The sequence below is a fragment of the Macrosteles quadrilineatus genome, unplaced genomic scaffold (assembly GCF_028750875.1).
Source record: "Macrosteles quadrilineatus isolate MER2022 unplaced genomic scaffold, UCM_ALF_1.0 Scaffold_6__1_contigs__length_79288215, whole genome shotgun sequence".
Taxonomy (NCBI): Eukaryota; Metazoa; Arthropoda; class Insecta; order Hemiptera; family Cicadellidae; genus Macrosteles; species Macrosteles quadrilineatus.
This window is the reverse complement of record NW_026542599.1, coordinates 49,106,030-49,119,457: the sequence shown is the minus strand read 5'-3', so window position 1 is coordinate 49,119,457 and position 13,428 is coordinate 49,106,030. Positions and strand designations below refer to the sequence as shown.

The 13,428-nt window shown below is 35.0% G+C and overlaps 1 protein-coding gene across 1 annotated transcript; it reads right to left on the bottom strand.

The window, feature by feature from the left end:
* Nucleotides 1-2,956: 2,956 nt before the first annotated feature.
* LOC128997514 (uncharacterized) lies at nucleotides 2,957-4,015 on the bottom strand. Its single transcript, XM_054423154.1, has one exon. It carries the CDS (start codon nucleotides 4,013-4,015, stop codon nucleotides 2,957-2,959), a length of 1,059 nt encoding a protein of 352 aa, XP_054279129.1.
* Nucleotides 4,016-13,428: the final 9,413 nt, after the last annotated feature.

Genomic DNA, 13,428 nt, shown 5'->3' with positions numbered 1-13,428 from the left:
GTTTTGTCTATGTAGGTGTGAAGTTCCTGTAATGTATGTTCTGTTTTGTTGGAGAAGTTAATCTGTAGACAAACACTGTAATGGTCAGTTATCTCAGTCTTCGCAACAGCAGTTCGTAGTGCAGTAAAGTCGTGGTGACTTATAAAAATATGGTCAATGGATGTCTTACTATCGCCTACCTCTCTAGTCGGTACATTTATACCATTCATAAAACCATATTCATACAAGACATCCAAATAACGCTCTGTCTTGTTGTCAGTTTCCAGCAGATTCGCATTGATGTCACCTATTAAAAAATAGGTTTTTTGATTGTTTTTGTTTTCGTAGTATTTTTCGAGAGCGTAAGTAAAATTGTCCAAGTCACTGTCGTGAGTCCTGTACACAGATAGCAGATTACACAGCTTATCTTGATAAACAAAGTCTAAGGTCAACCCGTACACGTCGCCCAGCTCCAGTTCATTACATTCACACACATTCACTCTCTCACTCATATACATCAAAACCCCATCATTTTGATTTTTCCCTTTAGTAGTGCGAAACATTTTATACCCCTCTAAATGCATCCCCTCCCCAACACCCCCATACCACGTTTCCCCCAGCGCAATAATATCAAACTTTAAAACTACCGATTGAAGCAAGATAAGAAGTAACTCAAAGTTTTTATTGTAACTTCGAATATTCATGTAGAAAATGTTTAAAAAGCTTTTATCTTTGCTAAAAGCTAATCCTATGTCATTTAAGTATTCTATTGTTGTACACTCAATGTGCCTGTAGCTGTCGCTAAAGACATTAATATCCTCCATGAAGTAAAAGTAAAATAATTGTATGCGAATTGTAGGAAAAAAAAGTATGAGATTTATTATTTTCCGAGAAAAACAAAACAAACAAAAACAACCCACTGTGCGGATCCTGCAGCCGCTACAATAACAAATTCTGTACTAAAGATGAATCATAATGAGAACTAAAACAATAATATTTCCCTCATTGCGAATCAGTGGCGTAACAGCCGCCCCCGCAGACCCCGCGGTGCGGGGGGGCCCGCGAGGTTTAGGGGCCCGCGAGGTTAAGATACCCTTTTCTCATAAAACCGTCCGTAAAACCGATCCTTTGTTCACAAATGTTTTTCTCTCCTGACAAATTATAAATAAAAAAACGATGTGTTGGTAGATACTTTTATTCTGCCAAATCTACTAAAGTTTTATCTTTTAATTAACAATATTGTTAACGAAACGCCAACGCTCACTACGATCACCCGACGATGTGTATTGTCAGTGTGGTTGTGTAGCTTCATGCTAGCGCTAGGAGCTGTGTGCCGGGCCTGCCTGCCGGCCTGCCGCCGCGCCGTGGCGACACACACTCGGAGCCAGCCCCTCCGCCTCCCCCCTCCCCCAATAACCGCTCACGTGTACTCAGCTGACCGTAGATCACCTGATTTTGGAGATCCATTCCATGCGGATTGCGAGTGATTCGTCAGTAGTGCATGTCGCGAGAGTTTCTCAATCAGGTGGCATGTCATTAAATTGGGCTAATTTAGTGAAGCACTAACATTTACAGTTGGGACCACGAAAGTTTGCAGTTGGCGGCAGCCAATCACAAGACTAGTGCGACGTTGCCATATCGCCCTTTGACGACACTAATTAAAATACTAAACAACATTTTTTAAACAGCTGGTATTATTCGATTTGGCAACACCGCATTGGCTCATTTGAAGTCAAATGGTAAATATGCTACTCCCTCAACTGCAAACTTTCGTGGTCCCGACTCAAATTATAGTTGGAAGCTTGGTTGAGTTTAGTAATGAATGTGAATGGTGGAGTAATGGAGTAGCCCATATATATTAATCACGGACATAACTCCCAAGTTTAATATCACTGTGACAGTGACAAAATATAAAATATGTTTCAAGGACGACTCTGGTCGTGTGGTTGAAGAATAGGTAAATACTTGATATTGCTAGAGACCATCCTCTGCCAGTCTGATCGTGTAGGCCGTATGCCTGCCGTCACCTACGTCATGTGATAGTTGTGGTGTGGTGATGGTTGTGGTATATAGTGCTGTGGTGGGGAATGGGAGGGGTAGTAGGGGGCCCACAGACATATTTGCGGGGGGGCCCGGGGAAATACTGTTACGCCACTGTTGCGAATCATAAAAAATCAATAACACTTGTAATTTTACATAAGCCTACAGTTAATAAGAATGAACAATAATTAAAACTAGATAACCTGTGAGAAAACCTTGTCATTTGTACCAGAAAGTGTGTTATAATAAAAAGGTTCATAAAAATTTTTTACTCTTATACGTAACGGTTCATACATCTTTGTTATAATAAATTAAAGATAAATAATTTTACTGATTAATGTGATGAGGAAAATTTAATTACTTTTGCAAAATTAACATGACTTATAAACTAACAACATTATAATAATTGAAACATTATAATAATTGAAACATTAATGTGTTTCACTTCAATTATGGATAACCAACACAATAAAAATAAAGTACATTTTCACAAAAAATAATACATCTTGAACATAGTAACTTTTTTATGACAATAGAACGTGAATTTTTGATTTATGTTTAAGATGATTGGTGATATTAAATTATTATCATATATATAGTATTATAAAGGTCTAGTCTGGTTTAAAGTAGTATTATTAAAACTGATAGGAAATATCCTGTTTCAGCAAATTATGGTGCTTCAAATATTATTTTATCATATAATGAACGTTATTACTCTTAATGGGAAAAAGTTTGCAATTTATGGTCAAATATTTTTACTTTAGCTTATTAAAATATGACATCAAGTTACTTGACAGCTCATGAAAGAATGATATTTGTTAATTTAAAATAATTTACCTAACCATGAAACACATTATAAAAATCTAAAGAGCAAATTAAAAATACCTATGTACCTTATAGGCTGAGTGCATTATTCAACCCATTAACTGCATAATGATTACGATGAAGCATTGTCCGTGTTGGAGCCGCTGTTGCCGCGCTGATTGACACCTCCGCTGAGCTGTCGCTGGGCCGTTGGTTGAGCCGTTGGTTGAGCCGTAGACTGAGCCGCTGGTTGAGCCGCTATCACCTTGACGTCCTCGGGGCTCCTCACACGTGCTGGTTTCCCATCTGCCGTCTTCCTCACCAGGATCTTGCCTTCTTTGACCCATGCATACGCTAGTTTCTTCTCCTTGACGAGCTTTTTGGCGCAGTTTAGAGTTTCTTTGGCATGGCCTGTGAGATGTTCGTTGATAAATATTGGTGTATCAGGAAAGCTCGGATGCACCATTTTAGCGGTTAGGTCGATTTCTTTAGCCGCAAGTAGCCACGTCATCCTGGAAGCTCTGCGGGTGAACTTTACGATGATATTAGGATGTTTCTGGCGGGTTGAAGGCACCCGATGCGCTATTGAAATGTCTTCATACTTCCAGGGCGTACCGATGGTGTTAGCAACTGCCTTTAGAACGGCATACACGTCTTCATTCTTGGTTAAAGGCACCCCTACGACCTCCAGGTTGTCAATCCGGCTGTACTGCTGTAAGTCTTGTAGCTGCTCCGTCACTGAGTCTACTTGTTTAGACAGGTCGTCGCAACGTGATTTGAGATTCACACATTCTTGTTTCAATAAGATGTTTTCTGATTTTAGGCCACTTAACGATGACGTAATTGTTTCTTGCCATGTATTTATTCGTTCATTGATTACGTCAAGTTTTTCACAAATCGAGTCATTAATTTTCCCTTCTAAACCAGAAAGTTTCTGATCAAGGGTGTCACTAAACTTGGCGTGTAAGCTGTTAATTGCTTTGAGGACAGTAGAATCTTCGGTATCACTTACACTTGACATTGATGCGGTCTCCTTATTACACTTGCCACACTTGAACGGACGGTTACGGGTCTTCCTCTTCAGGTCAGGTCCCGCACACTGCACGTGCATCACGTCACTGCACTCCACGCACGATATTACGTCGGACGAGTTCTCGTTGCACTCAACGTTGCACTTACAACACTCCGTCATGTCCCAAATACGTTATTACAAATGTTGAATGTTACCGTACTAAAGGTACTGTATAATGGTAAGCAGCGAGGCACGCAGGACCGGGCGAGCGAGTGGGTTAACTGATAACGAGGTCCTTCCTCATCGACTGCTAGATAACGACTCAATGTCTACTTGCAGAACCCAAATGTGTTATATGTAAAGTTGATGTCTTCTTACAGTATCCGAAGTCAATGGTCTATCCGGTTCTAATAAATTAAATGTCTACTTGAAGTATCTAATGTCAATGGCACATTTGGTTCACGCAAATGAAATGTCTACTTGCAGTATTTAAAGTCGATGGTTCATCTGGTTCTCATAAATTACATGTCTACTTGCAGTATCTAAAGTCAATGGCACGTCTGGTTCAAGTTAATGGAATGTCTACTTGCAGTACCTATCCAAAGTCAATGATATATTTGGTTCACATAATTTGGAATCCCTATGTGCAGTATTCAAAGTAAATTGTACGTCTGGTTCACGTAAATGAAAAATGTCTACTTGTAACATCAAAAGCCAATGGTGCATAATCCTTATTGGTTATACATTTTGTAGCAAATAATGCTCAACGGTATCAATCCGATTGTTCTTCCCTTTTGTTCTCTATTTTGCAATGTGCTAGTTTAGATGATTTATTTGTAAACACATGTTACAACTTTTGTTTACCTTTTTGAACGGAGCGAAGCGAAGCGAGCGAAGCTCTTATACTACACTCCTGCTTTAGTTTTACAAATACTCCTCATGAACGGCTGAAGCGATCTGCATGAAATTTAGCACAGTTATAGTACCCAACCACGGGAAGGTATAAATCTGAAATGGAACAAATCGGACCACGGGGGTTTTCCCTATGTGAATTTAAACTTTTAGAAATTTAACATGGGCCTTATGGGTTAAGTGGATGCCATGACAGTATTTGCAAGATAACAATAAAAAGGTATTATTCCCCTAAAATGAAAGTATCCTGCACAACTTCACGATACGCTCTTTCCAATGAGACCAAAATCATGTCAATCGGTTCAGTAGTTTCGGAGGAGTAATTGTCACAAAAATCCTGCTTGCGTATTAAATAAGTACGAGAGGTCGTCCAGTGGTCGAAACTCGACCAAAAATATGTAATGTACTCACTTATCTATTTTCACCCCACACTGTAAATAAAACATGTGATTGGAGTTTCCTCCATTTGTTTTGATTTTCTGTTTATATTTCGTTGTTATTTCGTAACCAGCATAGCAACGCATAAGATCCATGTTAATTTTTTCAAATTTTTAAACTCATTTTTTGTGCTTATCTTTGAGCCTATTTAAATTTATAAAGGGATTCTGCACACCTACAGGAAAATAGCTTTCCAACGGTATGCGTAGATTTTCCCTACGATTCACACGAGCTGAGAAAAAAGGTTTTAAAGAAACATGCTTGCCTATTAATATATAGATTAGTGTCCCTCTTGCTCGAATTCGAGCAATTGCTAAGTATTACAGACGTTATTTTAAAACGAATAACATTCATAATTTCTGATGACTTTAAAAGATTCGACTCAAAGATTATGGAAATACTCAATACAGTATGTACATAACAGGTCGATATAATCAACATTTCTTGTAAATATCTTATCATTTTTCAAAAGATGATCTTGTTTTTTAGAGTTTTCTACAAATAGACTTACTCATAGCCGCATTAGGTTGTCTATAATAACGATTATAAACGAAACAAAAATTATTTCTATTTCTACTCCTTGGTGGTGTTTTACGACTTTCCTATGTTTACATAGTTTGCAAATCGACTCTAGATATTTCATTTCAACAAAGTCAGTAAATGTTTGTAGTAAACTGTTAAATTAGCAAACTTATTGACTGTTTTCAATTCACATATTTTCTTTTTCTCACTTTTAATTTCTGACAACAGTTGGAGTTGCATAACAATGTCAACAAAACACACCCTACATGAGCATGGTGGTTTTTTGTGTTTATTACCATGTTAATCTTATGGAGAAATACGAAACTTTAAAGGGCTCCAGGGCCTCACTCTCTAATTATTTCCCTAAAAAGAAAGTTTCCTGCACAACTTCACGTTACGGTCTTTCCAATGACACCAAAAACATGTCAATCGGTTCAGTAGTTTCTGAGGAGTAATTGTCACAAAAAACCTGCTTGCGTATTAAATAAGTAATAGATATATGGATTTGCTTATGTTAAATTTATTATTTTAAGAGCAACCATCACTTAATTTGAAGACGATAATTAAATTATAAATAATAATTAGTTGATTTGGAATTAGGTAGCTGGTGCCCATTCTACGTATGGGAATATTAGTAGAAATTTCTTAAATTCAGAATAGGAGTTGGTTTCCATATTTAGTGTGCACTTTTCCAGATATGCTGGGAAAACTATTACTGTATAGGAATACATATAAACCTTCGCAAATACAATATCTGACAGTTTCAAGCCAAAACGAATGCTTCGCAATTAAATGTTACCCAATCTTGTTAGTCCATATTTTATATCTATCTAATGAAGGAAGCAAAGGAACTGCTTTATAGATCTACTAGCAACAGTGCCCGTTATGGTTAAACACAACGGTCTCTAGTAAAATAATGGTTATGAAATCCATACACCACTTTACTCACTAATATTAATGGTACAGTTTAAGCACATAACATTAGAATGTTTAGAATGTAGAAAATTTAATCAAAGAAAAATTAATTAGATAACAATAAGCTGTTGAATTATTAACACATGTTTCGTATGATTAGATTATACATACTGGTAAACCAATTATTATTACCATCTATAAAAATAATTGGTTTTTCTTTTCCGAGTCGGGTTAGCTCTTCTACCCGACCGATTTTCATAATTTTGGCCAACTAAGGACGTACCGCAGATTTATTTGAGCTACTGTATTGTTTATTGAGATCGGACTACCTAAAGCACACTGCTGAATCACGAATCAACGATAATTACCTATCTGCAATCAATGATACGTAACTCTATTTTTATTTAAGTTATTTTATATGTCTTAAAATACTTCAAAAGCTTTCACTTGAGATATTGATAGTTTTAATCAATTAAGTTCAAGATACTGTATCGCTCAATCATAAAGTATAAATTGCATTATATCTTGGATATGGAATTTAGTTTTAAATATATTTAATTAATTCTAACTACGTTATTCTATTTGTTTTGACCTAAGAACCTTCATTGAAATACCACTCCCATTTCATTAAAGCACACAGCTAAATCACGACCAACACAAATTGTTCAAAAAATTGAGTTCTTTATCATCGATTTATATCCAAACGATCTTGCTTGCAACCTCAACAGTACTTTCATAATTATTTGCAAATACAGTGTATTCACAAATTAGGCTATCCAATGACATATTAATTAATAAAATCGGTTCAGTAGAACTGTAGATTTAATTGTACAAAGCTTAAGAACAACATCTTTAATTCAGTATTTTCTCACTACTATACATTTGGAGGTTGCTTAACGTTTTTGCAAATAACTTTGAAATGGCGAGGAAATCGAGCAAAGTGGAGCGTGATATTCTGAAAGAGAATAAAATTTCCTACAAATTACCATTATGTATTGCTTGAAATTACAAGAAATACATACTGTTTCATTAAAAAGTAGTGTAAAATTATACATATTGTCATATTTGATAGATAGATTGGCATTAATTTGGCTAGTTACGTATACAGAAAAATTAATATTTACGTAACAAACAATTTACAGTATTTATTTTGCTTTTTGGAAATGCCACATTGCTATTTTATTTGCATCATTTGTTGCAAAAGAAGCCACATGACCATATAAACGAGTAAGCCCCTAACATTACGTAGAGAGATTAATTGACAACTTTATGTAGCCTATGTATAAGGCTGAGACAACTAACTGACATCCCCCATGTCAATGAATTTTAGCTTTAACAGTAACCCCACAACCAATTTCTCAAAACTATGATAGAGGGTTATTTATTTGCACAGAAGTACATATGTACGATATGAACTGACGCGACAAGACGAAGGAAAAATCAAAAACGGATATACATCCCTTTGAAGTTAGAACGTGCCTTCTCAATAAACAGATATTTTTTCTTATATAAAATCATAGATTAATCTGCTTTACACTGGTAAAATAGCGGACATATAGAAATCACTACTAAAAAATTATAAAAATTTAGCATTTTTTTTTAACCAGAGCAGGTAAAGTGTTTAACTGCAAAAGATCCACCAATACGATTTCAATAAACCCTGCTATAGTAGTGTGCTGCTCCTAGTATATCGAGCTCTAAATATTTGCGTTACCAACGGAAGCGCAAACAATGGCATTGTTTCCTATTGTACAAGCCTTCGAGCGCCCGGTTGGCGGTTTTTTGCTGTGTCTGTCTACTCACTACTGCTTGATTTCATCGCAGAGGCGCAGTGTGCGTGATGTTAAGCGTCACAAAAATGCAAATACCCCATTTATATTATTGAGCGAAGCACTTATAATTTTGTGCTTATTTTTGTATTTTAATTTATAAAGGCATTCTGCACATCCACAGGAAACTATCTTTCTAACAGTATGCGTAGATTTTCCCTGCGATGCACATAAGCTGAGAAAAAAGGTTTTAAAGCATACTAGCTGTTACCCACGGGCTTCACCCACCCCGTTTTAATTCATAAGTATTAATAAAATTATTGATTGGTTAAGTTAAACTTGAATAAACAAAACAGAATACAGAAATACAAACAAATAATTACACCTGATTTTAATAAGGAAATACATTGAAAGAATAACATACAAATAAAGACAGCTGAGGTTTTTTTTAACATTATGTATAAGGAAAGTTCCCTTTGGAAAGAAATTACGACCTTAAAGGGTGATTTATGAAATAATGGATAGTTTTGCGCAAGGTTTTTCTCGTCATGACGAACATTTTAAGTTTATGGTTTATGGGGGTGTGACTTGTAGTTTTCTCAAAAGTTCATGGGTACTTTTGGCTTTATATATAGATTTCTGCTTGCCTATCTATATAAATAAAATTAGAGTTTTGTCTGTACATTGCTCAGAATTATATATTTTTAGGTTAATTTTACGTCTTATACATTAAATAAGCAGAAACGAGTCTTCTGTCTGTCTGTCTGTCTGTCTGTCTGTCTTTCCCTTTGTCTGTAACACTCAAGATGGCATTTTACGCAATCTTCTCCTGGAAAACGAGAGTACCTATCAAGATCCAAGTCATTTTAATGTATTCACTGGATTGGCGAGATTGTCTTTAGCCATTAAAATATGGCCTCACTACTTTGTAAATAATATTACAAACGTTCAAAAATGCAGTTTTGTGCGATTTATGTCAAGTTTTCGTCCAATTTTTATTGCATAATCATCTATGAAATAACGAACAGCTGTTCGGATCAAGATTATTTTTTCCTAGCTGTCACTGATATGTTTACAAATGTTGTTTACAAATACCGCAACCTTTTTCAATCACGTTTTGAATGCAAATCCCAACCAAGTGAGAAGTGATATTAAAAACGTTTTTCTTACATAACGGATTTAATTAATCGAAAATGCAATAATATAGTGTAATAGTGTAACCGTAAATGAAATTAAATAACTATGCATCATCCAGTTCAGGAACCAGAGATTCTTTGTGTATAAATTGTTCTTGAGTTTTGATAACCAGAAAGAAGACCTTGAATCAGTGTTGTATACGGCTGGGAAACTTCAATTTAATAATGATCGTCGCCAATAGCTTAGAAACATGGTTTCCACTCATTGACGGCGCTTCAATGGTGGTTGTGTAAAGTGTAAAGTAAAAAATCACAACTGCAGTGGGTGATTGTAACAGAGGTTTACGGATGATGCTAAGCTCGCTTTTCTAATGTGTTATTTTCTGTTCCTACCATTGACTATACATATATAGTCAATAGTACCTACTCACCGTGTGATGCAATCGCTGGACCATACAGCCAATAGGCCCATAGCCCATCTCTTGGGTACGTACGTACGCCTACCCAATTATTCATAACAACCTTTTCCACGACGATCCTTGATACCGGTACTTTTCCCTAGAATACACGGCCTACTTAAGAAATAAAATTACAAACGTCCAAAAACCCAACGTTGTGTGATTTTTGTTACATTCCCTTCTAATGTTAATAGATAGCCTTTACCAATCATTGTTTAGATGATACGTAATCTATTAAATAACAAAAAGTTGTTTGTATGAGGTTGTTTTTTTTTTTCAAACTGACACCGATAAATTACATTAAAAGTTGTTTACAAATAAAGCAATTAATGGGAAATAACTTTGATTGCCGTTTTAAAACGTTTTACGAGACAATCCAAAACTAAGAGATCAATAACCTCGGGACTTGATTAAGTCATATAATTGGTCTGCTGTAGGCCTACTATAGTTTTCAACTGTGAACGTTGGTTTTTGGTACCGGTTCTATTCCTTAGAACCGTTGGTACTGTTGGTAGCAGCAAGAATCATTTTTAAGTTCCAACACATCACTGTACTTTACAAATTAGTTATCGTTGGTGTTGCACCTTATTTATTATTACAGGCGTATTCAATTTAATTGATGTCTTAACTGTACAATTTTTGCTTTTTCTTTCTTGATTCCAAAATGTTAGTTTATGCTAAGAAAACGATAAAACTTAACGCATTTTAGTAAAACATTCATTCAGCAAACCATCATGAACTGTTTAAACGCTTTACGTTGTTTATGTATCAATAGTTCGTGGCCTATTTTGGTAATTTGTATTATAAATTACCAATCTAAATCGTATATAGTACTTCATTTCATATTATAGTAAGCCGTCATTTCGGGTCATCATCGGTCCAAGCAAATATAAATTGTTATGATGAAATTTGATGACATTAACAAAGATTTCAGATACTAATTGTATAAGTACTTTGTTATGCTTAAAACGTAGCAAATTCCCTAATTAAGTTCTGTATTTTTGTGTGTATGTCTGTTGGTAACGCATTAATGTCCTTATTTCTCAGTGTTTCACGGAAAGGACAAAAGCACCTTTATAATAAAAATGTCAACCCGAATAAAGTGTTAAATTGTGAGGTTGAGGTAGTACCTTAAATACTTTTAATCATTGTGGAAGGTAACTTTCAATTATAGGCCTACATTAGGGCTATGCCTCATAGATCTATAAAGCATTTTTTAGTTTAATCATTGGATTTAACATATGGACCAACACGACCCAGACTAAATTTAATTTAAAAGCATTTGTTTTGGCTTGAAACTGTCAGATACTGTATTTGCGAAGGTTTATTTATAGTTCTGCCAGCATATCTGAAAATATGCAAACCCAACTTCTGTTCTTAATAATAAGGTTTCAACTGACTACAATAAGATCCCCGTGCGTAGAACGGGCACACAGCTAGTTAATATATAGATTCACTTAGATCAAGCATCTGCAGTTGTTCGCATTTCACGGATTGTGGCCCATTCTGTAAGTAACAGCTGTGTTTACGTCGTATACATAAAGTTGGGCATACTTTGGTTCAATGTTAGAGGGTATTAACGGTCCAATCAGATAGTAGTATGTTTTCTGTGCCGATGGTAAAAGGAGTCCGAGTACTTAAAGTTATATAGACTAACTGAATGATGTCGATTCATTTTGACACATCGTTTTTAAAAATCCATCCATTATTAACGGAGGAGTGGTGTTTCGTAGAAATCACCTTCACGTATTATACAGTATATAAGGAGTACCATAAGATATTTTTATTAACATTTGATATTATTACACACCAAGTTTAACATGGAGGATTCGAAATGTTTAATGTCAAACTTTGTCTCAACTAATTTGAGAGAACGGCTTGATAAATAAAGGCATGTTTATTTATTATTTGTTTTATTAATTAGTTTGAAATAAATATAAGTAGGGAAACTTCTTTTTTTTAGCAGTAGCAAAGCTCTGCCAAAACAATTACATATAAAAACCGATGTTCATAGTTTGGTTTACTGATATCAATATTTAAATGAAGGATGATAGCATTACTAAGTGACAAATTATCAGTTCACTGAGAGATTATGTGAACACGAGACATCTTCTATATAAATAAAATTAGAGTTTTGTCTGTACATTATTTCTTAGTACGATCTAGGACTTGCCTGAAATATTGTGTTCAACTATTACGGGCTAGAACTAGCGTAAGATGTGTTGGTGGGATAGAAAAAAGGTAGAAAAATTACAGGGTCACGTGACTTTCTCTCAGTAACACTCTTAAATGGTATTTTAGCTTTTATTATGGTTTAAAACGCAATACCATAGATCCAAAATGTTATAACACACATATTTTTCCTTTGTTCAGTTGAATTAGTGATTAGGGTAGAGGCAGCGTAAAGAAAATGAGCAAAATACAGGGCAGATAGTGGCGTACACAGGGTAGTATTTAAAGGCTAAAAATAGATCGTTTAAGGAGTTTTCTTATCGAATAAATTCCTACTGTGTGTATTGATGTCATTAGCATTGTTTTTCAAACGTGCTATTATCTCACGTCAAAAATGTGCTAGTATAATTAACGACTAGTGTACATGTTGCTCTAAATCAAGCAATTGCAAAGAAGTAAAGTAGTTATTTAAAAACAATTATTAACTTATTTAAAAACGAATAAAAGTAATAATTTCCGATGAGTTTAAAAGACTAAACTCATAGATGGAACGTACCTAACATTTCCATATAATAGCCTAAACATTTCTTGTAAATATTTTACCATTTTTCAAAAGCTGATCTGGTTTTTAGTGTATTCTACAAATATTTCCCACTTATAGCCACATTAGGTAGTCCATGTTGATCTTCGTCAATGATAACGTAGTCAGCATGGTACTACCCATTGTCACCAGTACAAATTTCAGTATTTTTTTTATAGAGATACAATTTTGTTTACAATAGGTACTTAAGAACTGCCTGATTTTCTGCATAACCTCTCTGTCACAATTTTATTTGCCTCAATTGGCATTAATTTGGCTAGTTACTGTTACAACGTAAGTTATATTTACCTGAAAATATGCAGAATTGTAAGGCCTACTGTTGTTCAGATGGGTTTTTGTTTCCCTTGAATGTGAATAATGCGAATCCTTCAATGCAAGTTTTAATAAGGTTTCTTGGATGTAGTCATATTATTTTAAAATCACTTGACTTTTATGAAAACATATATAATGTCCTTGCCGTACCAGTTTAATTCAGCCTTAGAGGGGTTTCCTTTGCAAATCATCATAAAGTTAAGTCCGTGTTTCCAACAAAATAGTAGCACTTCCGATAACATCCTTGTTCATTGTTTGTGGGATAATCTTCATATTGTAGGTGTTCTTCTTTTATATAGGATGATAACGATAATATTTTTAAAAAATCTCGATTTCTGCTACTTGGTGGCGTTCTATG